General features: G+C 44.3%; 1 protein-coding gene across 1 annotated transcript in view; it reads right to left on the bottom strand.

The window, feature by feature from the left end:
* LOC120029183 (A-kinase anchor protein SPHKAP-like) overlaps nt 1–11,597 on the bottom strand; it is a 34,612-nt gene extending 23,015 nt beyond the window's left edge. The window contains exons 1-3 of the mRNA XM_038974479.1: nt 11,563–11,597; nt 7,282–7,384; nt 5,346–5,456 (exon numbers count right to left, since the gene is read on the bottom strand). Coding sequence (XP_038830407.1) covers nt 5,346–5,456; nt 7,282–7,384; nt 11,563–11,597 — 249 coding nt within the window. The remainder of the gene's footprint in view (nt 1–5,345; nt 5,457–7,281; nt 7,385–11,562) is intronic.
* Nucleotides 11,598–27,701: the final 16,104 nt, after the last annotated feature.

Here is a 27,701-nt window from a genome sequence, read left to right as displayed (position 1 = left end):
AATTAGGTGGGAGTGGCAATCGCCTGCAGTCCCAAAAATGGGTTTTGGGGTGAAAGCTGTATGTGCCATCTAGCTATCTCTGTCAGTGAGGCCCATCTGAGAGGCAGAGACCACAGATGTGAACGAGGCTCCACCACTAATTCTTCAGAGCAGACAGACGTTTAATCTATGCCTAACTAATTGACGGACAGAGATTACAAATCAAAATAGGGCTTCTGATTGTTCGCACACCCGAGTGCGTGCGTGTGTGTGTGTGTGATGTGCGCGTGCATGTATGATAAATAGGAACGGGACAATACCAGTGTTTCACAATATTTTTTCCTTGGCAAAAATGAAAACACGAAGCAGGCCACAATCTTTGGTCCTTTAAAAACCTGCTATATGTAAAATAGTGTGCTATAGCTTGAAAAATAAATAAATGTGACTCTGGATGACAACATAATGTTTGTTCCCAACATTAGGGCTGTTTTCCTAAAGAAGTTAAATCTGCTTCTTGTTTAGTTTCCTTGCCACGATACTAACGAATATCATGATACTGGTATCATCCTCGACTAACCTGTACTCCTGCACATTGACTCGGTACCGGTAACCCTGTATATAGCCTCATTATTGTTATTTTAGTTTTAGTCAATATTTTCTTAAATGAATTGTTGGTTAAAGGACTTGTAAGCAACCATTTCATGGTAAGGTCTACATCTGTTGTTTTCGGCGCAAGTGACAATTACGATTTTATTTGATCCCGGCCCTAATGATAAATGCTGCGATTTTGGCTCATAATTGATCTATGTGCCCGTTTCCTCTCGTGTTGTGCCCGTTTCCTCTCGTGTTGTGCCCCTGCTGAGGTGGCGTCCTTTGGATGGGTGCCTGGCGGCTGGAGGACAGCGCTGGGTGTGACCCAGGGTCTCGCGGTTCACCGGGCACCCAACAAGCGGGCAAATCTACAGCTGTGCTCCAGCCTCCAGGTCAACCCAGCCCAGCAACCAATCACAACCTCAGGGTGATTCTACTCTAAATACCATAACCAATCAGGGACAGCTGGATGACTCAAACTTGAAACTAATCAAGAGGTTTTTGCAGCGAGTAGTCACGAGGAAAACAGTGGTGGACAGTTATGAGTTTGGAGTAAAACAACAACAAACAAAAAAACGAACTCTCTCCTCTCTCAGTTAACATGCTGGTGAGATGGGTCATATTCATTAGAAAACACTGTAGCAAAACATTTAGCAAACAGACATTTTTTAGGTAGTCCCCGCCTGACTGTTTTTGTCTGTTTGACCATGCAGTAGGATTTTAACAGTGAGGAGGCAACAGCAAAACTAGACTTTTCTTGCCTAGAGTGAGCTTTTATTAGCAAATGTGAAGATAAGCTGGCAAAAACTGTACAAATATTTACAGACAAAAATAAATAGGACGATGAAATAAAGGTGGGCCTAATAAACTTATCGGAATCCAAAACAGCTCTAACCAAAGAAAATCCAGCAGCATATCAACCTGTTACCTGTCTGTCTTGTCTCACAAACAAAGCAATGACATGCTTCTTGTAGAAATACCCATTACCCAGAATGCACAACAAACTCTTTAAATCACCTAATTGACAATCAACTTCAATAAAGGTAGGAAAAAGGTATACAAAAACATTCAGGTAATATATTCCACATGATAAATATCCCCACATCAATTACAGTCGATAAAATGCTTCTCATAATAAACAGGTGTTAATCAATGTCTGGACATACATAATTAGGAAAGACCCTAGCTTATGTGACTGAAGATATAGGACAATAGTCACAGTGCCTAATGACAATGGTGCTATGGCAGCAGTGTTTTGAACAAAGCGCTATAGCTCTGAAAAGAGTGGGTCAGATGTGTTGCTGTTCCTTGGGCACTGCAGAAGTCAGGTGTGCTTGTGTGTGTGTGTAGTTAAAGCCCTGGACTGGGGGTTGAATGGTTACAGGACTGGTTACACAAATAGTCAAGACAGGAACACACACAAACACACCCACAAATGTAGACACTCGTTAAGACGCTCTGACTCATTTTCCATAAAGATTACAAACATTCACAGGCTATAGTGTAATATAATGCAAAACACACACACATGCTTGGTCACACAAGCACAGGCGCAGAAATTCCTTAAGAAGCTCTCACTCATTTTCAATAAAGATTACAAATATTCACAGGCTATGTAGTACAATACACATGCGCGCACGCACATCCACATCATCCTCCACCCACCCTAAGCTCTCCCCTCAACAACAAATCCTCTTCCCCTCACTCAATCTCACCCTCCTTTCCACCCTTCTTCTCAACTCTAACCTCTGTCGCTCTTGTTCTCTCTACGCCCTATTGCTCTCATCTCAGCACACTCAGTCATTCTTCCTGTGTCCGCTGTGTGTTCCCCTGTGGTTGTTATGTAAGCCCGCCACAGCCAGGCCATGTTGTGACTGTGAGCCACTTGGATGCTCTGTCTCTGGTTGTCTCTCAAATGGTACCCTGTTCCCTATATCATGCACTACAGTAGTGCACTAAATAGGGAATACGGTGCTGTTTGGAACACATCCTTGGTATTCTACTGTGGCTCCTGACCCCTGACCTCCAAGCAATAGCGCCAGCAAGGAGGCATTACATGCACTTCCATTATTCATGTGCACTGGCTCTATGCTGGTCTGGGTTGTGATAGTCTCTCTTGAACAGATTGCACGTAAACCGAAGAAAATGACCTAGCTGACAAAATTACGCAAGATTTTAGTTCCGGGAGATTAGGGTTATGGAGCTCATTGAATATTCACAGCACTAATGTGTATAGTGTCTACACCTGTTCAGCTCTCCATTCAGCCTTCAGCCTCCAACTCTGGAATAATATTATATAATCTAACTAACTAGTAAGGATGTCCCATTGCCAGTCATACCCAATCCTAGACCCAGGCACACAAGCAGGCAGGCAGGCAGACACACAAGCAGGCAGGCACACAGTTGCTGTGGGACCAAGCAGGCAATTAGAGCAGTGAGGAATGATACGAATTGGGAATATCTTATCTCATCACTGTAACTAACGCCGTCCTAGCCATCAGCCGTGAGATACAGCTTACATTCAGTATTTTTCACCTCCCCTATCTCATTGAATACCGTTCAATTATCTACATAGATGCAGCTGTTAGAGCCCTTAGAGAGTAGAATAAAGACGTTTAAAGACATGATGTTTAATCATAGAACCTGGCAGCAGAAACAGCAGTGAGGACACTTTGGGTCATATTCATTATGGCACACCGTAGCAAAACATTTTGCAATGGCAAAGGAAAATAAGCAAGTTCAGGTCATTCTTCCCTGTTTCAGTCTGTTTTCTTCCATTTGGTGCCTAACGAACACAACCCAGGTGTCATCCTGCAGTAAGTCAGTTCCTCGCCTGCAGATGGCATGTTTAGTCTATTCTTCCTCACTGGGGCTTTTTTATGATGCCTGTATGGGACAAAGCTGACGTGTATGCTCCCTCCCTCTGAAGTGTTTAAACCTAAAGATGAATGGATGACTCTGAGAGCTGTGAGTTTCAAAACAAGAAGAGGGGTGTCTGTGTGTGTGTGTGTGTGTGTGTGTGTGTGTGTGTGTGTGTGTGTGTGTGTGTGTGTGTGTGTGTGTGTGTGTGTGTGTGTGTGTGTGTGTGTGTGTTTGGTAGTGTGTAGAGAGAGAGAGAGTGAAACTGGGAATACTTTTGGTGTTGATGGATGAGGTAAATAATAGTGATAAACTCTCGTGACAGATTATTAGTGCATGCAGTATTTGGTTCTGGGGTCTGAGATGAACAATGATATAGATCTCATCTCTACAAGTGTTTAGAACAGGATCGGAAACATAACTCCGTAACTACATTGTAACTAGCAGAGCAGAACTAAAGGTGCAGAAGACTTTGGTTCCAAAGTGCTTACCCTCCGTCAATGTGTTCAGGGATTTGATAGAATTCACTGTGACTATCTCAGCTAGGTAACATTTCTGTTCACTCCATGCATTAAAACATGAGAGAGTGATCAAAGGTGACAAGACCTAGATTTGGTGAAGAGTGACAAGAGAGAACTTACAAGCTTTTATCTTATCACTTTGAGCTCCTGAGTGCATAGTCCCTTTTCCTTCCGGAGCCTTCCACACACACATTCCTGTCCCTATTCAGGAATATACAGCACTGTAATTGTCACATCCTCAACCAGGTGGTTTGGCCATATTGTCTCCATCGAATGAAATGAATGGACAATAAAGATATCACACTTTGTGAAACTGAAAAACCCAGGATGACATATCAATGTCATCAACTTAGCACTGTGTGTCCAAGACAATTTCCCTTCAGGGACAATAAACTTGATCCTATCCTCAACACGACCTCTGACCTTAACTTAAATACATCTGCTGCTGCTGAGTGTGTAATCAATGACAATCACATTGCGTCAATGATTCCATAAATGAACCAAATGAATACACTAATAAACCAACCCTTCCCCCGCTCCCCAACTGAAACCCGGAGTAAACAAAAACCATATCCCATCACGCGTATTAAATCTGCATTCCAAACACTCACTAACACAGACCCTGTTTACTCCTGGCCCAGGGTCTGTAATTAACTAAGCTGATATGGCCAAAGGCCTATGACTGTGATAATCCTGGTTAACAGAAGGGTGTGAGGGGAATCAACAAACACACAAGCACACCCCCAAGCGCACACACACACACAAACTCTCTCTCTCACTCACACTTCTTTTAAATTTGAATGATTAGTTGTGTAACCCGGGAAGAGCTGAATTGCGAATTGAGAGGCTGAACAATTTGTCACCGAGGTGAGAGGTGACACACACACTCTCGCGCACACACACACACACACACACACACACACACACACACACACACACACACACACACACACACACACACACACACACACACACACACACACACAGAGAGGCGATGCTACAGGAAGATGGTTGCTCGCATAAAACACACCAGGGATTTATGGGATCTGGACACATTGTGTAAAAATGTCACTGGCTCATTTCCACACACAACGGGAAAATTAAAAAGCTTTTTAATCGATCCAGAGCTCGGAATGAGACTGATGGAAAGGACAGACAGACGGAGTGATACCTTTGTTTTCTAGTAAGAACACCAGCCCCAAGGGAGAAGTCCTGTGCTACAAAGTGCTATAAATTGCCATAGATTTGATGGCAGTCAGATAGTTACAAATGAAAGAATTCAATAGGATTTTAAAATCATCCTGATGTGCCGGGTAGCCTGTTTTGCATAAAAAACTGTACACACATGGCACACACACGCACAAAAGCACACATGAACACACACATACTACTCACCGTATTGCTTCTCCCCTCAGCGTCATCCTCCAGGAGGCCCAGCCTGCACAGAGCCTTCTCATTCCTCAGCCAGTACTCTGACGAGTCCAGCACACTGCTACTGCACAGCACCTGGAAGACCCAGATAACACACAGTCTTACACACAGACACGACTGAACTCTTTCTCAGAATGTATAATATAGGAAAGTACATACAAATACACATATACACGCTCACGCGCGAGTCCCCCATTCACCTTCAGCTGACAATCTTAGTGTTTACCCTCTGGCTATAAAGATCTCTACAGGCCCTTTGTTCAGGAGGTGCTCTGTGGGACCTTGCTCTGTAAGAGGGATCAATAGCCTGTCAGTTAGCCTATTTACTCGCCACATATTTACTGTGTTTTTACTCTTCCCCCGCGGGCTGTTTCAATGGACCCTATAGGTTAAGTGCCACGTCCTGTTGACCTGTGACTTTCAATGACACTAAAAAGTCAAGAGTTCCTTAAGAGTTATTGATTCTTTTTGTATTGGGTAAATGGTGCTGGAATCCCTCAGGAGATACAACAGGATATTCTAATCATAATCTGTAAGATAACTTTGATATGTAACATTTCACATACATTTAGTCTGAAACTGCCATCCTAATTCGTCAGCGATTGAATCATCTCTAACCAATCAGAGTATCAAAGCCAATGACTTTAGGCTCTGACCCAACCCATCGGTTTCTGGGACATATCAGAACGGTCTGATTGTGTTCCCATTCTATAAGAAGGGAAGGGGATACCTAGTCAGTTGCACAACTGAATGCATTCAACTGAAATGTGTCTTCCGCATTTAGCCCAATCCCCCTGAAAGCAGGGAGGAAAACAAATCCGGGAAAAGAAACGCTAGTGAGCTTAGCGTTTGGCCAGAGAGATGTGGATGGGTAGGGGCTACAAAACAATAGCGAATATAATCATTTCCATTGTGTATTTGTAGGCTGACGCCATCATGCCCCCTGTCCAGTCTCGCCCCGGTGTTGTCCATCTGCTCTGGGCCATGGCCAGGTAGAGGTGACTCGCACTCAGGTGGCCTCATGGTCATGACATCACACAATTTGGCAGAGCTTGGAGTGAGGGCAGGGTAGTCTTCATTAGGCCCAAAACGGGGAGGTGCTATTTCAACTTGTCCAATAATAAATGCTTTAGTTTTTCTACGATGTGCACCAATGAACATAACACAGCTCTATACAGGTGCTTGAGCAGGTGCTTGATATCATCGTAAATATTCACCAGCAAAAAAATTAAGACTGTGTAATAATATTATTCTACCACATGTATCTTATTAAGACAATATTTTTATTTTTATGTCTTTGTCAAGACAGGCGACCTGACCTACAGTTAGGGTTAAAATGTTGTCTTTATAAATATACACTTGGGAGCCATACAGTTTTGTGTCATTGTGCAGAGACTTCCATTACAAATACTACACATAGTATTATTTTTGTATGTTAGGGACAGAGCGGCGAGTCTCAATGGAAGTCATTTAACTTGACGACCCGTCTACTAATGAAGTAACTGAACAAAAAGCAATATTGACTGACAATGCTGCTTATTCTAGAGAAAGGAGGGGGAGCAGAACTGAAGAGGTTGTCATCTCCCCTGAGACCAGTGTTATCTGCCATTTCACTCATTGTCTCCCTGACACAGTGAAATGATAAATCAAACTAGAATACCTAAAACTCCAGGTCCAGGCCTTCCATCATTACTGCCTGTTGCAATGGAACAAACTCTCCCTCACCAGGGAGAGGGGGAGACACACACACACACACACACACACACACACACACACACACACACACACACACACACACACACACACACACACACACACACACACACACACACACACACACACACACACACAAATATTTACCGGACATACACACCTACACACACCGTCCCCCTGTATTTACCTTCTTGCAGGCGGTGACGGAGGATCCCAGGGTGCTGTCTGTGCTGACTCCTTCGGCGTCTCCCGACTCAGAGCTCTCGAACATGGCTGACGACTGGAAGTTACTGCAGGAGGAGAACAAAGTGTGTCTGTGTCAGGACCAACTGAACACAGCCCAATGCTCCAGGGCTCTGTATGGGCTTTAGAGAACCTATTAGCCTATGGGTGAACACCCTGGCCTGGCGACATGCTCCCTGACATGCCCACTGCCGTAAAGCACCAGCCATTATAGAGTTGCAGGAGAGTAACACAGCAACTCTGAACTTCTACCAAAAACAAAGGCAAACTCAGCCATAACATTTGACTTGAGGTGCTTCACACAATCTATGGTGATCGTGGGTATGTTATCAACCAATATAGAATGGATTAAATAAATTGAATGGATTAAATACATAGTTTATCTGTGATAAATAGTTTATCTGTGAATAATTATCTGTAATCTTAAAGTTAACTTGGAGAAAAAAAGCGCCAGATTTATCATCAGAAGTTTGTATTAATTAGGATAAAACTGGCACATAAAAAAGAAGGGAGGGACATGAAGACCAGAGAGCCAGCTGGCTCTGTGATCATTACTTTCATGGTAAATTAAAAGTATTTAATTTTGGCACTTGTTTAAATTAGGGATTAACCTACTTATGTGTGTCTACATTGTATCTTCCCCAAGGTAAGTAAGACCCTTCCTTTGAGGGGAAGTTTGCTGTGCAACCCACGGACCAAAAGTGTTATACTCAATCTGTATAACTGAACCTCTATGAAATAGTGTCAAATTTTTATTATACCAAATTGTAATATTGTTATAACACAGCTATACCAAGGTCACATACACTGTTGAGTGCCAGCACAGTTAGTTCAGTGGTGACCAACAAAAACACTGGATGGCCATTTTCACACATGGCATCATGTACAGTACCAGTCAAAAGTTTTGACAACCTACTCATTCAAGGGTTTTCTTTATTTTGACTTTTTTCTACATTGTAGAGTAATAGTGAAGACATCAAAACTATGAAATAACACATGGAATCATGTAGTAACCAAAAAAGTGTTAAACAATTCCAAATATATTTTAGATTCTTCAAAGTAGCCACCCTTTGCCTTGATGACAGCTTTGCACACTCTTGACATTCTCTCAACCAGCTTCATGAGGAATGCTTTTCTGACAGTCTTGAAGGAGCTCCCACATATGCTGAGCACTTGTTGGCTGCTTTTCCTTCATTATGTGGTCCAACTCATTCCAAACCATCTCAACTGAGTTGAGGTCAAGTGATTGTGGAGGCCAGGTCAACTGATGCAGTACTCCATCACTCTCCTTGGTCGAATAGCCCTTACACAGCCTGGAGGTGTGTTTTTGGTCATTGTCCTGTTGATAAACAAATGATAGTCCCACTAAGCGCAAACCAGATGGGATGGTGTATCGCTACAGAATGCTTTGGTACCCATGCTGGTTAAGTGGGCCTTGAATTCTAAATAAATCACTGACAGTGTCACCAGCAAAGCACCCCCACACCATCACACCACCTGCTCCATGCTTCACGGTGGGAACCACAAATGCAGAGATCATCCGTTCACCTACTCTGCATCTCACAAAGACGCGACGGTTGGAAGAAAAAATCTCAAATTTGGACCGATTTCCACTGGTCTAATGTTCATTGCTCATGTTTCTTGGCCCAAGCAAGTCTCTTCTTATTATTGGTGTCCTTTAGTAATGGTTTCTTTGCAGCAATTTGACCACGAAGGCCTGATTTACAGTCTCCTCTGAACATTTTTATGTTGAGATGTGTCTGTTACTTGAACACTGTGAAGCATTTATTTGGGCTGCAATCTGAGGTGCAGTTAACTCTAATGAACTTATCCTCTGCAGCAGAGGTAACTCTGGGTCTTCCTTTCCTATGGCGGTCCTCATGAGGGCCAGTTTCATTATAGCGCTTAATGGTTTTTGCAAGTTCTTGACATTTTCCAAATTGACTGACCATCATGTCTTAAAGTAATGATGGACTGTTGTTTCTCTTTGCTTATTTAAGCTGTTCTTGATATAATATGAACTTGGTCTTTTACCAAATAGGGCTATATTCTGTATACCACTCCTACCTTGTCACAACACAACTAATTGGCTCAAACGCATTAAGGAAAGAAATTCCACAAATGAACTTTTAACAAGGCACACCTGTTAATTGAAATGCATCCTCATGAAGCTGGTTGAGAGAATGCCAAGAGTGTGCAAAGCTGTCATCAAGGCAAAGGGTGGCTACTTTGAAGAATCTAAAATCTAAAATATATTTGGATTTTCTTAACACTTTTTTGGTTACTACATGATTCCATATGTGTTATTTCATAGTTTTGATACCTTCACTATTATTCTACAATGTAGAAAATAATAAAAATAAAGAAAAACCTTTGAATGAGTAGGTGTGTCCAAACTTTTGACTGGTACTATATGAAATCACTCCCAGGACCAAGTGCATTTGTCCTCTACATCACAGTAATGTATTTACAATGGTCAATGCAAGAGCTCAGCACACAATCCCAAGATACTCTGTCATTCACCAGGTGCAAATCTGGAACTGATCCCAAAGGTAACGTGCTCTTCTGGACATGCAGCTTAGCCTTGTGCCACAATCACAAACAACACCCTGCTGTAACTCAATTCACATATGTGACCCATAAATTGTATGGCTATTATATGCCACACACAAAGAAAACAGAAATGAATCCCCACAAAATAGAGACAATTGAAGTCAGAATATGCTAAATCTTTAGTTTCACTCACATCCGCGGCTCCGTAGGCTAACTGATTCCTGAGAATGACCTTTCCATATGAAGATGGTTAGCTTGACGGTTGGAAAATCAGTATGCACATTTTGCGCGCTGCTGAGCGCTCGGGTCTCATCCGATCCATGTTGAAGCCGACACACATTTCATCTTCTGATACAAGCGGTACTCTATAATGTCTCATCATTATGATAGGCTCATTGCCTCCGGTTTGTAGATGAGCCCGGTCACGGCGGCGGAGGCAAAGGTGGGCGATACAGTAATATCGACACTTAATCATGAAGAGATAAGCAGATAAGCAGGTTCAGCTCGTGGCAAACTGCAAATGCCCGATGTGATGTACCAAATGTTCGATTTCATATAGGCTATATCTGAATCGCTGTTAAAACTCGTATTTTCTGGTGCTCCTACATTTTATGTTGTGCTCCTAACTTTTTAAAGTTGGGAGCACCAGTGCTACTAGTTATAAAAAAAAAATAAGAACCCTGACAATGAATGACGTCTTACAGGGCTCCTGTAAAAGTAATTAACATTTAGGTTAGATTCTGGGGAACACATTTTTAGCTTGGCTTTTATAATGTAGGCCTACAATATAAAAGCCAAGCTAATGACTTAGGCTATATTATAAATTAGTGCCCGTATGTATTATGGCTTAAGCCGACAGACAGACCGACAGACAGAGAACAAGAAGAACACAGAGAAGGGGGTTGAGTTGGCTGCATGCTCAGTGATGTGGGCTGGTGTGGATAAAATGCCAAGGCATTTCTTGACACAGTCTGCCCCTCGCAAACCGATAAAATGAATGCATGAAGTATTAGGCTAATGCATTGATTGACATTTGTCTTTAGGCTACTCTGTATTGCGCACTGAAGTGAACCGAGATGGTTAGGCTGTGTCTCCAAATGCATGGCACCGCACACGCAAAGTGGGCATTTTTGGTTAGCTGCACGACACAATGTTTACACAATTTTTTCATCATTCAAATAACCATAACACATTTCAAGAGTAGTATAGGCTATTAAAATCAACTGTTACGCAAACTACGTAGGCAGATGAAATGCATAATCTTTGGCAAAATGTAATTCCATGTATTTGGTTAGATTACTGTCAATCTTATGTTTTCCTGTTTCAGTTATTCATTTTTCCTAAGGTCCTCTGAGTCTACCGCTCAAGAGCTTGAGCACAGCACTTGTTTAGGCTACTGCTCTGTGCAAGCTGTGCTGATACAGGCTACTGTACTAAAAATACTGGATTTGCACAAAACATTGTTGGCGTATTTTGGTTACATTATTGCAGTATTGCAATTTACACATAAGCAACCAATTGCATTGCAACGAAAGAAAATAAAACATGTAAGATAGGCTAACATTTATTTGCAGTCAATACGGGACCATTCAATTGAAGGGTAATCTGCAATTTGATAAAACTCTCACAACAGTCGCCGTAACCTATTAATTAACACGCTCCGTTAACATACCTCGGCGTCTTCAGAAGGCACTTAGCACCGGCCATCCCGTCCAAGATAAGCTACCGGAGCCGGAGTTTGTATGTCCTAGGTAGGAGAGGAGCGTAGCAATGCGGCGCGTCGCTGCCCGGAGGACACTCTCCTGTCCAAATGCACATCCCCGACGGAGGAGAGGATAAATTCCAGTGCTACCGTGACGTTACCGTGACTTCGGGCGAGTGTCTGTACTACGGTCGTTAACAGCGTGCAGCCAGGCGCAAAATGACAGTCCGCTTGAAGAGGAGCGGGAGCATTTCCCAGCATATATATCAAAACACACACGCGCGCAAAGACACTCAGACACACACTCTACATATTCCCCTTTAAAGGAAACGAGCTGCTGTAGATAAAATAAGCATTCTCTACATTTTCATAATTGGCACAAAATATATCCACTTTATCTTATTAAGCTATTGGTTGGAGGCTGAACTATGTTTTGCTCATTATTCGTATTTGTATTTATTATGGATCCACATTAGCTGCTGCCAATATTCCTGGGGTCCAGCGAAATTAAGGCAGTTTATCCAATTTTAAAAACATTTTTCACCATCCCCTAACAATATTAGATTGCTTTACAGTTCTAATATTATTTCACATGAAACAGTGTTAAGACAAGGTCACACTCAAAAGAGGTGTCTAACCTCAAGGGTATTTTTCTTTAAAAAAAAGTTGAACAAAGGACAGTTTCATTAACCCACTGGTGTCAGTATAGTTGTCGGCTCCTGAACCACAACAGGCACAACAAGGTCAGACAGACCAATGGGTCACACAGGGTATTGATCAGTTTTGTCGACCAGGATATGCCCTATACCACAACAAGTCCTGACCTAGACCTGACGCCAATAGCTCTGATGGAAAAGCAGCTTCAGAAGGCCTAGAATATCAGAATAGCCTATCCATGTTAGACAATATCTCATTGCTTGATGTCACTCAATGTAGATAGAAGATGAATTAAGGCTGCCTTCCAGAGCTGAGACCTTGCTGATACCTGACAGATCTTACAACGCCTGGATAGGTATTTTAAGTATCAGCTAACTGCATCATATGTTATAGCCATTTGTCAGTCGATGACGTGACACGCAACCATTGGTTGTTGCGTCACCTCGCCTTAGCTGTGTAACACGGCCTAAGGATTGTACGTGGACACGTGGCAACTTGATTTTCATACATAGATGAATCCTAATAACAAGCGAACCTTCCCTCCTGTCTTTCCCTGATGTTCTCATATCATTCACTTTATAAAGACGATAATGGCGCCTGCGGAGCTAGGGTGTCTATTTGTCAGGGTGACTGCAATTTTACCCCTGTTTAGATGTCTAAAAAAATCCTCCCCCTATTTTTTCCCATCACACAGACCCATTACCTTGATATAATGATCAGTAGAGGAATTCTGAGAAAACGACATCTTCAGGATTCTTCATGAATACCAATTGGTACTTCAGTCACCCCAACAGCGCAGGCAGGGCAGCCATAGTGATATGAAATATTGCTCTCTTTACCCGATGGCCACTGCAATATGGCCCCCCTCTCCTCCCTGCATTAGGAGATCTAACCGAACTTTCAGGGTAATAGGACCATTAGTCTGCAGAGGGAGGGGTGTATGTGTGTGCATGTATATATATGTGTGTGTGTGTGTGTGTGTGTGTGTGTGTGTGTGTGTGTGTGTGTGTGTGTGTGTGTGTGTGTGTGTGTGTGTGTGTGTGTGTGTGTGTGTGTGTGTGTGTGTGTGTGTGTGTGTGTGTGTGTGTGTGTGTGTGTGTGTGTGTGTGTTGATTATGATGTAGAGAGCAGGGCCTAGGATCCTGACAGGCTGCAGCTTGTTTTACTGTGTATGTGTTAGAGTAGTGGGGGTACTGTAAATGTGTCACATACTGCACATAAAAAGTAGAATTGTAAGTTGTGACATATAAGTTATATTGCCAAATATTGTACTGTGAATGGATGTTCAATGTAGGCTGCCACAGTGCCACAGGTAAATCCAGAAAGATTAATTGTGAGTCCCTAAATTCATCACTGTCCCAGCTGTATGTTGAACTTCCATAGTCCTCAGGCTGCATAGAGGACAAGCAGTGTGAAGTGGCTCACCTTGCTGTTCCCCTCTGGGTAAGTCATACTGGACTCTCTCTCTCTCTCTCTCTCTCTCTCTCTCTCTCTCTCTCTCTCTCTCTCTTTCTCTCTCTCTCTCTCGTCGGAGTGCATGCTGGGAGTGAGTCGTCAAGCAGGAGTGATTGTGAGAGCGACTGGAATTCTTTTCACTCATTTGGGTTTTGGTGTGTATATATATATATATTGATTAGTTTAGTTGTTTTAAGGGTATCTTTTCTAACTATCACTAAGCACGTATAGGGGTGGTGGGATCGTTGAGGTTGGTTTTCGCGAGGGCACAACCAGCGGGTGGGGCTGGTTGCAATGGCCACTCGCGGAAGTTTGGAGTTTGAAAAACTTAGTCGGCGGCATGGAGTAAAGATTCCTGCTGCGGCCGGGTGTTCAGTGGAAGAATGTAGTTTGGCTGTGGGTGCTATCATTGGGTATGATAGCATCAAATCAGCCTCAAGGATGAATAGCGCTGTAGTGATATTCTTAGATTCCATTGAAAAGGTGAATAAGATAGTTGAGAGGGGTGTTGTGTTGCGGGAGACACAGACGCCGGTATTTCCGCTTATGAATCTGGCGAAGAAAGTTATACTTTCTAACGTGCCACCATTTGTTAGAGATGAAGTGTTGGAGCGAGAGTTATCTCGTCATGGTCTGTTATGCTGGTGAATGAGGACCCAAAAGCGACGTAATAGTAACAGAGTCTTTATTCCAGTAATAAACAAATAATGATTCTCCTGGATATTATCAATGGTCAATCCAAAACAGGAACTGAAATCCTCTCGTCAATAGAGAGGAACGACTGGAGACGCGACCACAGACTGCAGGTCGCTTCAGGAAGGCACTGGCCGTAGCTGACATAGACACCTGCTCACACGCAGCATCTGAAGAAGGCAAAGAACACGACAGGGCGGAACAAGGACACAGGAACAGCAAACATCAAACAAGAATCCGACAAGGACAGAAGCGGAAAACAGAGGGAGAAATAGGGACTCTAATCAGAGGGCAAAATAGGGGACAGGTGTGAAAGAGTAAATGAGGTCGTTAGGAGAATGAGAAACAGCTGGGAGCAGGAACGGAACGATAGAGAGAGAGAAAGAGGGAAAGAACCTAATAAGACCAGCAGAGGGAAGCACAGGGACAAGACATGATGAAAGACAAAACATGACAGTACCCCCCCACTCACCGAGCGCCTCCTGGCGCACTCGAGGAGGAACCCTGGCGGCAACGAAGGAAATCATCAATCAACGAACGGTCCAGCACGTCCCGAGATGGAACCCAACTCCTCTCCTCAGGACCGTAACCCTCCCAATCCACTAAGTACTGGTGACCACGTCCCCGAGAACGCATGTCCATGATCTTTCGTACCTTGTAAATAGGAGCGCCCTCGACAAGGACGGGGGGGGGGGGGGGAAGACGAACGGGGGCGCGAAGAAAAGGCTTGACACAAGAGACATGGAAGACAGGGTGGACGCGACGAAGATGTCGCGGAAGAAGCAGTCGCACAGCGACAGGATTGACGACCTGAGAGACACGGAACGGACCAATGAACCGCGGAGTCAACTTGCGAGAAGCTGTCGTAAGGGGAAGGTTACGAGTGGAAAGCCACACTCTCTGACCGCGACAATACCTAGGACTCCTAATCCTACGTCTATTGGCGGCTCTCACAGTCTGCGCCCTGTAACGGCAAAGTGCAGACCTGACCCTCCTCCAGGTGCGCTCACAACGTTGGACAAAAGCCTGAGCGGAGGGAACGCTGGACTCGGCGAGCTGGGACGAGAACAGAGGAGGCTGGTACCCAAGACTACTCTGAAACGGAGATAGCCCGGTAGCAGACGAAGGAAGCGAGTTGTGAGCGTACTCAGCCCAGGGGAGCTGTTCTGCCCAAGACGCAGGGTTTCGAAACGAAAGGCTGCGTAATATGCGACCAATCGACTGATTGGCCCTTTCTGCTTGACCGTTAGACTGGGGATGAAACCCGGAAGAGAGACTGACAGAAGCACCAATCAAACGACAGAACTCCCTCCAAAACTGTGACGTGAATTGCGGACCTCTGTCTGAAACGGCGTCTAACGGGAGGCCATGAATTCTGAACACATTCTCAATGATGATTTGTGCCGTCTCCTTAGCGGAAGGAAGCTTAGCGAGGGGAATGAAATGTGCCGCCTTAGAGAACCTATCGATAACCGTAAGAATCACAGTCTTCCCCGCAGACGAAGGCAGACCGGTAATAAAGTCTAAGGCGATGTGAGACCATGGTCGAGAAGGAATGGGAAGCGGTCTGAGACGACCGGCAGGAGGAGAGTTACCTGACTTAGTCTGCGCGCAGTCCGAACAAGCAGCCACGAAACGGCGCGTGTCCCGCTCCTGAGTAGGCCACCAAAACCGCTGGCGAATAGAAGCAAGCGTACCCCGAACGCCGGGATGGCCAGCTAACTTGGCAGAGTGAGCCCACTGAAGAACAGCCAGACGAGTAGAGACAGGAACGAACAGAAGGTTACTAGGACAAGCGCGCGGCGACGCAGTGTGAGTGAGTGCTTGCTTTACCTGTCTCTCAATTCCCCAGACAGTCAACCCGACAACACGCCCTTCAGGGAGAATCCCCTCGGGGTCGGTAGAAGCCACAGAAGAACTAAAGAGACGGGATAAGGCATCAGGCTTGGTGTTCTTATTTCCCGGACGATAGGAAATCACGAACTCGAAACGAGCGAAAAACAACGCCCAACGAGCCTGACGTGCATTAAGTCGTTTGGCAGAACGGATGTACTCAAGGTTCTTATGGTCAGTCCAAACGACAAAAGGAACGGTCGCCCCCTCCAACCACTGTCGCCATTCGCCTATGGCTAAGCGGATGGCGAGCAGTTCGCGGTTACCCACATCATAGTTGCGTTCCGATGGCGACAGGCGATGAGAAAAGTAAGCGCAAGGATGGACCTTATCGTCAGACTGGAAGCGCTGAGACAGAATGGCTCCCACGCCCACCTCTGAAGCGTCAACCTCGACAATGAATTGTTTAGTGACGTCAGGAGTAACAAGGATAGGGGCGGATGTAAAACGCTTCTTGAGGAGATCAAAAGCTCCCTGGGCGGAACCGGACCACTTAAAGCAAGTCTTGACAGAAGTCAGAGCTGTGAGAGGGGCAGCCACTTGACCGAAATTACGAATGAAACGCCGATAGAAATTAGCGAAACCGAGAAAGCGCTGCAACTCGACACGTGACTTAGGAACGGGCCAATCGCTGACAGCCTGGACCTTAGCGGGATCCATCTGAATGCCTTCAGCGGAAATAACAGAACCGAGAAATGTGACAGAGGAGACATGAAAGGCGCACTTCTCAGCCTTCACGTAGAGACAATTCTCTAAAAGGCGCTGGAGTACACGTCGAACGTGCTGAACATGAATCTCGAGTGACGGTGAAAAAATCAGGATATCGTCAAGGTAAACGAAAACAAAAATGTTCAGCATGTCTCTCAGTACATCATTAACTAATGCCTGAAAGACAGCTGGAGCATTAGCGAGACCGAACGGCAGAACCCGGTATTCAAAATGCCCTAACGGAGTATTAAACGCCGTTTTCCACTCGTCCCCCTCTCTGATGCGTACGAGATGGTAAGCGTTACGAAGGTCCAACTTAGTAAAGAACCTGGCTCCCTGCAAAATCTCGAAGGCCGACGACATAAGGGGAAGCGGATAACGATTCTTAACCGTTATGTCATTCAGCCCTCGATAATCCACGCAGGGGCGCAGAGTACCGTCCTTCTTCTTAACAAAGAAAAATCCCGCTCCGGCGGGAGAGGAAGAAGGCACCACGGTACCGGCGTTGAGAGAAACCATAGTCGCTGGGTCCATCTTGGTCGGATTCTTCTGTTATGCTGGTGAATGAGGACCCAAAAGCGACGTAATAGTAACAGAGTCTTTATTCCAGTAATAAACAAATAATGATTCTCCTGGATATTATCAATGGTCAATCCAAAACAGGAACTGAAATCCTCTCGTCAATAGAGAGGAACGACTGGAGACGCGACCACAGACTGCAGGTCGCTTCAGGAAGGCACTGGCCGTAGCTGACATAGACACCTGCTCACACGCAGCATCTGAAGAAGGCAAAGAACACGACAGGGCGGAACAAGGACACAGGAACAGCAAACATCAAACAAGAATCCGACAAGGACAGAAGCGGAAAACAGAGGGAGAAATAGGGACTCTAATCAGAGGGCAAAATAGGGGACAGGTGTGAAAGAGTAAATGAGGTCGTTAGGAGAATGAGAAACAGCTGGGAGCAGGAACGGAACGATAGAGAGAGAGAAAGAGGGAAAGAACCTAATAAGACCAGCAGAGGGAAGCACAGGGACAAGACATGATGAAAGACAAAACATGACATGGTCAAATCGTATCTACAATAAAGAAGGTTCTTTTTGGATGCAAATCTCCGTTGCTGAAACATGTCGTGTCTCATAGGAGACAAGTGCATATGATCTTAAAAAAGGACGTTGATGAACTGAATTTAGCGTTCAGTTTTAAGATTGATGGATTTGATTATGTCTTCTACGCTTCTACTGAATCAATGAAATGCTTTGGCTGTGGAAGAGAGGGGCATTTGGTGCGTAGTTGTCCCGAGAATGAGCGCGCAGAGCCCGGTAGTAGCTCTAGTGCTGGTGCAGCTAACGCACCACCGCGAAGGGATGAACATGCTAAGGGTGCAGGGGAAGGGAGAAGGTGGGCAGATGTGGTTGGAAAAGTAGGAGAGGAAGGCATTGTGGATACGGGGGCAATTGTGGTAGATCAGAACAAAGAGGGAGGGGAAACAGTCGGTGAGATTGCGACTGCCGTCGCTGAGGTGGTGCTGGAAAATGAAATTGGAGGTCAAGAGGAGATTGAAATAACGGAAAAGGAAGCAGCTGTTTTCAAAGTACCGAGGAGTAAGAGGAAGAATTTAAGGGGTGGTGAAGGGTCTAATTCTAAGAGGAAGGTAGAGATTGATAAATCAGTTGAGGATGAACAGGTTGTAGAGATGGTGGAGTTTTCTTCTGGAGAGGATAGCGAGAGTGAGTCATCTGACGCGTCACAACAAAATAGCGAGATAAATGGGGTGGAAGGGAGGTATGGGATTAAGAAGGTACGTCAATTTCTGAAGTTGACAAAAGGGAAGAAATATATGCAGGATTACAATGTAACTGATTTTTTCCCTGAAAGTGATGACGCGTCACAACAAAATAGCGAGATAAATGGGGTGGAAGGGAGGTATGGGATTGAGAAGGTACGTCAATTTCTGAAGTTGACAAAAGGGAAGAAATATATGCAGGATTACAATGTAACTGATTTTTTCCCTGAAAGTGAATTGTTTATTGAATCAGCAAAGTTTATGATGTCAAAAATTACAGGGGGAGGTTTGACAAGCCCTGAAATTGCTAGACTCAAGAAAGTGGTCACGAGAGTGATAAGTGATGTAAATTCTAAAGAAAATGAAAGAGTTCAGTTGCAGCTTTAACTCTGTAAAGAGATGTGGTGTCTGTATCTTCCTCTGTATATTTTTTTCATCCATGAGCAGTTTTAAGATTTCTTCTTTAAACGTAAATGGGGCAAGAGATGGTAAAAAAAGAGCCATAGTGTATGAGTTAATTAGGGGAAAGGGAAGTGACATAAATTTTCTACAAGAAACGCATAGTAATTTAGAAAATGAAGTTATGTGGCAACAGGAGTGGGGGGGGACAGTGGTGTGTAGTCATAAAAACTCAAAAAGTGGGGGTGTGGCTATCTTGTTCTCAAAAGGGTGTTTGCCTTTGTCATATGAGGTTGAAGAGGTAGTTGAGGGGAGGTTATTAAAAGTTAGAGCAAGGTATGAAAACATCACTATGTGTCTGATAAATGTATATGCCCAAGTGGTGGCAGTTGAGAGGGTATGTTTTTTAGAGACATTATCAAATACCATTGAGAAATGTAACAATGAAGATTATTTATTTATTGCTGGGGATTTTAACTGCACAGTCAGCGATTTAGATAGAAATCACCAAGAACCTCATATAGCCTCAAGGACTTTTTTAAAACGCCTCATTGTAACACATGAACTGTGTGATATTTGGCGGAGTCAACATGGAGGCACAAGGCAGTACACCTGGGCGCATGTGAGAGAGAACACCATCTCTATGGCCAGGTTAGATAGGTTTTATTGTTTTGAGCATCAATCTCAGGTCTGTAAATCAAGTGTGATAACCCCAGTGGGATTTTCTGATCATTGTTTAATAACAGAGGTGGTGTTAATTAACAATGTAAAACCCAAAAGCGCATACTGGCATTTTAATATAACTTTATTGAGTGATGCTCACTTCAGGAAATGTTTTAGTTTTTTCTGGGAGAGGTGGAGGTCTCAAAAGGCCAGTTTTGTATCCCTTCAACAGTGGTGGGATATAGGGAAATCCAGATTCAACAATTCTGTAATCAATACACGAGGAATGTCACCAAGGATATCACCAGATCAATGAAAGCACTAGAGTTTGAAATAGTGGAACTCATGACGTTGGTTGAGACCACAGGAGATCGAGGCCATACGCAGGCCCTCAAGAGGAAAAAAGCTGCATTGGCAGACCTGCTGGGTATCAGAGCACAGGGGGCATTGGTGAGAAGTAAGTTTCAGGGAATCTCTGAAATGGATGCCTCATCCAAATTTTTCTTTGGTTTAGAGAAAAAGAATGGACAAAGAAAAATTATTCATTGTCTCAAATCAGCTGTTGGACAAGAGCTCACTAGCCCTAGTGAAATTAGAAAGAGGGCAGTAGAGTTCTATGCTGAGCTCTACAAGTGTGAGTACAAAGAGGATAAAACAGTGACACAGCAGTTCCTTGATGGGCTCCCACAGGTGGCTGCAGAAGCTCAGGTTGAGCTTGAGCAACCATTGTCTTTGCAGGAGTTATACACTGCATTAAAAGGCATGGAAAATGGAAGGGCACCAGGCATTGATGGGCTTCCCGTTGACTTTTTTAAGTCTTTTTGGGCTATGTTGGGAGAGGATTGGCTAGCAGTAGTTAATGATAGTTTAACCGGAGGGTTACTACCAATGAGCTGCAGAAGGGCTGTCCTCACCCTACTGCCCAAAAAGGGTGACCCTAGGGAGGTGAAGAACTGGAGGCCGGTGGCTTTATTGTGCACTGATTATAAGATCCTGTCAAAGGCTTTGTCCAACAGGCTGAGGGAGGTGATGGGGCAAATCATACATACGGACCAGTCCTACTGTGTTCCTGGCAGGCAGATAGGGGATAACATTTCTCTGATTCGTGATTTTTTGGACGTCTCTAGGGCTATTGGGTTGGATGCTGGTCTAATTTCAATTGATCAGGAAAAGGCATTTGACCGAGTTGAACATCAATATTTATGGCACACGTTTGAGGCGTTTGGGTTCAGCTCTGGTTTTATTGCCATGATAAAGGTGATATATGGTGACATTGAAAGTGTATTGAAAGTCAACGGTGGTTTGAGTGCTCCTTTGAAAGTGTGTAGAGGTATTAGGCAGGGATGTTCTTTGTCAGGAATGTTATATGCCATTGCTATAGAGCCACTACTAAATAGCATTAGAAGTCGCATTGAAGGGGTGTACCTTTCAGAGGATATTCCTCCTATTCGTCTCTCAGCCTATGCTGATGATGTAGTTGTTTTAGTGAAAAATCAAGCGGAGGTGGATAGTTTGAGTCTAATGGTTGATCGTTTTAGGGGAATATCCTCTGCAAAGGTAAATTGGGAAAAGAGTTGTGCTTTACAGATTGGAGAATGGTCTGGAGGGATCATGGCTTTGCCAGGGGGGCTGGAATGGTGTAAGGGAGGTTTTAAGTATCTTGGAGTGTACCTAGGAGATGAGGGGACTATGGAAAAAAATTGGATTGGGGTGGTTGAAATGGTGGAAGGGAGGATGAGGAGATGGCGTTGGTTGCTATCTCGTATGTCATATAGGGGGCGCACTATTATAGTTAACAATGTGATTGCCTCTGCACTGTGGCATCGGTTGTCAGTTCTAGAACCACCATCTGGCCTTCTGGCTAAGATACAGGCAATTATTGTGGATTTCTTTTGGGATAAATATCACTGGGTTCCACAAAGTGTTTTGTATTTGTCAAAAGAGGAGGGGGGACAAGGTCTTGTACATCTTGCTAGTAGGGCTGCTGCTTTCCGGTTTCAGTTTATTCAAAGGTTGCTTTATGGACCGGAAAATGTGTTGTGGAGAGGGGTGGCAGGTCTTGTATTACAGCGGGTTGGAGGATTAGGTTTAAAGAAGGCTTTATTTCTGGTTGATAGTAGCCAGATTTCTAGGGAGGGAGTACCTCCGTTTTACAGAGGCCTTCTCAGAGTGTGGAGCATAATGAAGGTGTCCAGACGAACTTCAGCGGAGTCAGTGCATTGGCTGTTGGAGGAACCTCTGGTGTATGGGGCAAGACTGGATTGTACAACTGCAGCTGTTCCACATTTCTCCAAGATTCTGGTGAAGGGCAAAATCATCACCTTAAAACAGTTAATGGCCATGGCTGGGCCCGCCTTAATGGATGGAAGACGGGTGGCTGAACATTTGGGGGTGAGGTCGGAAAGGATTGTCGGACAACTGCTGGGAAGCTGCAGGAAGGCTCTGTCAGCGGAAGAGTGGGGTATGCTTAATAGCCACAAGAAGAAGGTACAAGATGAAGACGTCTAATTTCCAAGACTAGGGATTACACCAAATATCCCAGAGTCAGAAAGAAAGGCGTTATTGCTGGATTTGAGAGGGTTGGAGGAGGTGGGTTTGGATGAGGTGAATGGGAAGGACTTGTATAGGGGGTGTGTCAAGGTGTTGAATAAAGATAAATTGAAAAATAGAAAAGACACTCCATGGAGGGTAAAATTGGGCATTGATGACAAGGTAAAGCCAGCATGGAGAGCACTGTACAAGCCACCGTTACAAAAGGGTACTGGTGATATGCAATGGAGGGTTTTACATGGCATCATTGCAGTTAATGCTTTTGTATCTGTTATTAACTCAGATGTTAGAGATGGATGTCCTTTTTGTAATATAAGAGAAACCATTTTTCACTGTTTTATGGAGTGTGAGAGGATAAAACCTCTATTGGAAATGCTGGAATCTTTGTTTAAAGCTGTAGGGGAGATTTTCAATAACACTGTTTTTATTTTGGGGTTTCAATATAGTAAGCAACAGAAAAGAAAATGTCAACTGTTAAATTTTATTTTGGGACAAGCTAAGATGTCAATTTTTCTGAGTAGGAAACATAAGATAGAAACGGGATATGGGCAGGATGTAAGATGTGTTTTTAAAGGATTAGTGAAAGCAAGAATAAAAGTGGATTTTGAGTTCTTCTCAGCTGTAAAAGATCTCCCATTGTTTGAGGAGAAGTGGGCCTACGAAGGAGCGCTTTGTTTTGTAGAGGAGGGGAAATTATTTTTTGTTGATGAAATAAGTTGAATGTATATGTTCTTTTGTATTTTTATTTTATTTATTTTGTTTAGGAATTACATTTGTTGTTTCATTTCTGAAAAGGCAGTGTGTCATTATTTATGTTAACACTTGAGTATAAAATAAAGGTTTTATAAAAACTCTCTCTCTCTCTCTCTCTCTCTCTCTCTCTCTCTCTCTCTCTCTCTCTCTCTCTCTCTCTCTCTCTCTCTCTCTCTCTCTCTCTCTCTCTCTCTCTCTCTCTCTCTCTCTCTCTCTCTCTCTCTCTCTCTCTCTCTCTCTCTCTCTCTCTCTCTCTCCCTCCCTCCCTCCCTCCCTCCCTCCCCTTATTACCAAAGACAAGTGGTCCAACTGCAGTAGACAGAGAAGTTATTGTAAACTACAAGTTCATGTAGCCCTCAGTCTCCCTTCTCTTTCACCTGCAGAGGACTGGACTAGTGCTACACACTCTGCTACACAAGCACCATTGTGACCAAACATACACAGGCACGCAAACACACACACACTCACAGTGCACTGCGACACCGCTTCCACCATGCCGAATAATTCCTTGTGATTCAAGGCAATACATTCTCCATCATTCCCTATGACTACTACCTCTCTATCAAATCACATTTTATTGGTCACATAGACATGGTTAGTAGATGTTAATGCGAGTGTAGCGAAATGCTTGTGCTTCTGGTTCCGACAGTGCAGTAATATCTTACAAGTAATTTAACAATTCCACAACAACTAGCTAATACACACAAATCTAAAGGGATGGAATATGAATATGTACATATAAATATATTGATGAGCGATGACCGAGCGGCATAGGCAAAATGCAATAGATGGTTTAAAATACAGTATATACATATGAATGAGTAATGTAAGATATGTAAACATTATTAAAGTGGCATTATTTAAAGTGACTAGTGATCCATTTATTAAAGTGGCTAATGATTTGAGTCTGTATGTAGGCAGCAGCCTCTCTGTGTTAGTGATGGCTGTTTAACAGTCTGATGGCCTTGAGATAGAAGCTGTTTTTCAGTCTCTCGGTCCCAGCTTTGATGCACCTGTACTGACCTCGCCTTCTGGATGGTAGCGGGGTGAACAGGCAGTGGCTCGGGTGGTTGTTGCCCTTGATGATCTTTTTGGCCTTCCTGTGACATCGGCTGCTGTAGGCGTCTTCAGCCTCCTGAGGTTGAAGAGGCGCTGTTGCGTCTTCTTCACCACACTCTGTGTGGGTGGACCATTTCAGTTTGTCCGTGATGTGTACGCTGAGGAACTTAAAACTTTCCACCTTCTCCACTACTGTCCAGTCGATGTGGATAGGGGGTGCTCCCTCTGCTGTTTCCTGAAGTCCACGATCATCTCCTTTGTTTTGTTGACGTTGAGTGAGAGGTTGTTTTCCTGACACCACGCTCCGAGTGCCCTCACCTCCTCCCTGTAGGCTGTCTCATCGTTGTTGGTAATCAAGCCCACTACTGTTGTGTCGTCTGCAAACTTGATGATTGAGTTGGAGGCGTGCATGGCCACGCAGTCATGGGTGAACAGGGAGTACAGGAGGGGGCTGAGCACACACCCTTGTGGGGCCCCAGTGTTGAGGATCAGCAAAGTGGAGATGTTGTTTCCTACCTTCACCACCTAAGGGTGGCCTGTCAGAAAGTCCAGGACCCGAATGCTGAGCTGTAATTGATGAACAGCATTCTTACATAGGTATTTCTCTTGTCTAGATGGGATAGGGCAGTGTGCAGTGTGATGGTGATTGCATCGTCTGTGGACCTGTTGGGGCGGTATGCAAATTGAAGTGGGTCTAGGGTTGCAGGTAAGATGGAGGTGATATGATCCTTAACTAGCCTCTCAAAGCACTTCATGATGACAGAAGTGAGTGCTATGGGGCGATAGTCATTTAGTTCAGTTATCTTTGGCTTCTTGGGTACAGGAACAATGGTGGCCATCTTGAAGCATTTGGGGACAGCAGACTGGGATAGGGAGCGATTGAATATGTCCGTAAACACACCAGCCAGCTGGTCTGGACATGCTCTTGAGAGGGTTAACACGTTTAAATGTCTTACTCCCGTCGGCCACGGAGAAGGAGAGGGGGGTCCACAGTCCTTGGTAGCGGGCCATGTCGGTGGCACTGTATTATCCTCAAAGCGGGCAAATAAGGTGTTTAGTTTGTCTGGGAGCAAGACATCGGTGTCCGTGACGTGGCTGGTTTTCTTTTTGTAGTCCGTAATTGCCTGTAGACCCTGCCACATACGTCTATCACAATCCCTACTGCTTTCTCCAGTCATGTTTCCCTCCAAACAAACACCTCTCTCAAACACCTTTCTCTCAGTCAGACAGGTGTTAGTATTCATGACACAGGCATTTCCTGTTGGTAAGTATAGCCGTTTGTATTCAAACACTGCTACTTCTTGTTGTTCACAGGCTTTGTGTCCTCTCTGCCATTAGCCGGGGATGTCTGTCAGTCAGACCAGACATGTTGTCCTCTTCACAGACAGACAGAGTGGCAGAGTGGTCAGATCATTAGACTGCATTTGCTAGCAGTTAGCGCTGTCGCTCGCATTCAAATCAGTCAGTGAGTGTTGTGAGTGACAGCTCTGTGTGTGTGTGTTTATGTGTGTGTTAGACCATGAGTGACAGCGGTCACCTGCAGGCTGACAGTCATACAGACAGACAGACAGTCATACAGACAGACAGACAGTCATACAGACAGACAGACAGTCATACAGACAGACAGACAGACAGACAGACAGACAGACAGACAGACAGACAGACAGACAGACAGACAGACAGACAGACAGACAGACAGACAGACAGACAGACAGACAGACAGACAGACAGACAGACAGACAGACAGAGTGTGTGTGAACACTGGGGTGTTCACCTAGGCCTTTTAGAATTACCCAGGCCACAAGTATGCCCACTAGCCACTCATACAGTACATACCCAACACAACTGACACTTCTACCCTCTTAGTAAAAAGGGTTCCAAAAGGGTCCTTCTGCTGTCCTTATATGAGAACCCTTTTTGGTTCGAGGTAGAACTATTTTGGGTTTCATGTAGAACCCTCTGTGGAAAGGGTTCTACATGGAACTTAAAATTACATATGGGGACTGCTGAATAACCCTTTTTCTAAGGGTGTACTGATGGTCTGGCTCAGAGTAGACAGGACACCATGTATTTTCTCTCTCTCTCTTCTCTTTCTCTCGCTCCATGTTTCCCCCTCTCTCTTTCTCTCCATATTTCCCCTCTGTTTACCGCTATCCTTCTCCCTCTTTCTCCCTTTCTCTCTTTCTCTCTCCATCCCCATCCCTTCCTCCCTCTGTTTGTTTCTCTGTGTCTCCTAATCCCACAGCCATTTAGAGGGAACAATTCCATCAGGTCTTTTCTTTTAAAAAAAGATAGAAGGAACAGCAAAGATTAAAGCAACCACTCAAATCATCTCATCCCCATCATCAACACAGAACCACATCAGAGTGAGCCAGTAGGAGCAAAACATGGAAATCAGAAGAAACCAGCCAGAGAGTGCTCTCACTGTCAAAGCCCTGTCACAGATGAGCTATTTTAAAGCTTGCCTGGTTACAAAACAGGAACGCACGATTGGAGTAGCGGTTGGAAAAGATATGTGTACATGCAAAAAGGAGAGAGAGAGAGGCAGAGCGAGAGAAAGAGGGAGGGAAGACGCAGAGAGGGAAGAGGCAGACAGACAAATATATATCGAGAGAGAGGTTGAGAGAGAAAGATGCTAAAGGCAGAGAGAGAGTGAAACAGAGAGAGATAAAGGCAGAGAGAGAGTGAAACAGAGAGAGATAAAGGTAGAGAGAGAGTGAAACAGAGAGATAAAGGCAGAGAGAGAGTGAAACAGAGAGAGATAAAGGTAGAGAGAGAGTGAAACAGAGAGAGATAAAGGCATAGAGAGAGAGTGAAACAGAGAGGGAGATAAAGGCATAGAGAGAGAGTGAAACAGAGAGAGATAAAGGCATAGAGAGAGTGAAACAGAGAGAGATAAAGGCATAGAGAGAGAGTGAAACAGAGAGAGATAAAGGCATAGAGAGAGAGTGAAACAGAGAGAGATAAAGGCATAGAGAGAGAGTGAAACAGAGAGAGATAAAGGCATAGAGAGAGTGAAACAGAGAGAGATAAAGGCATAGAGAGAGTGAAACAGAGAGAGATAAAGGCATAGAGAGAGAGAAACAGAGAGAGATAAAGGCATAGAGAGAGAGTGAAACAGAGAGAGATAAAGGCAGAGAGAGAGTGAAACAGAGAGAGATAAAGGCATAGAGAGAGAATGAAACAGAGAGAGATAAAGGCATAGAGAGAGAGTGAAACAGAGAGAGATACAGGCATAGAGAGAGAGTGAAACAGAGAGAGATAAAGGCATAGAGAGAGAGTGAAACAGAGAGAGATAAAGGCATAGAGAGAGAATGAAACACAGAGAGATAAAGGCATAGAGAGAGAATGAAACACAGAGAGATAAAGGCATAGAGAGAGAGTGAAACACAGAGAGATAAAGGCAGAGAGAGAGTGAAACAGAGAGAGATAAAGGCATAGAGAGAGAGTGAAACAAAGAGAGATAATGGCATAGAGAGAGAGTGAAACAGAG

This window comes from Salvelinus namaycush, chromosome 34 (assembly GCF_016432855.1).
Source record: "Salvelinus namaycush isolate Seneca chromosome 34, SaNama_1.0, whole genome shotgun sequence".
Lineage (NCBI taxonomy): Eukaryota > Metazoa > Chordata > Actinopteri > Salmoniformes > Salmonidae > Salvelinus > Salvelinus namaycush.
This window is presented reverse-complemented; position numbering and strand designations above follow the sequence as displayed.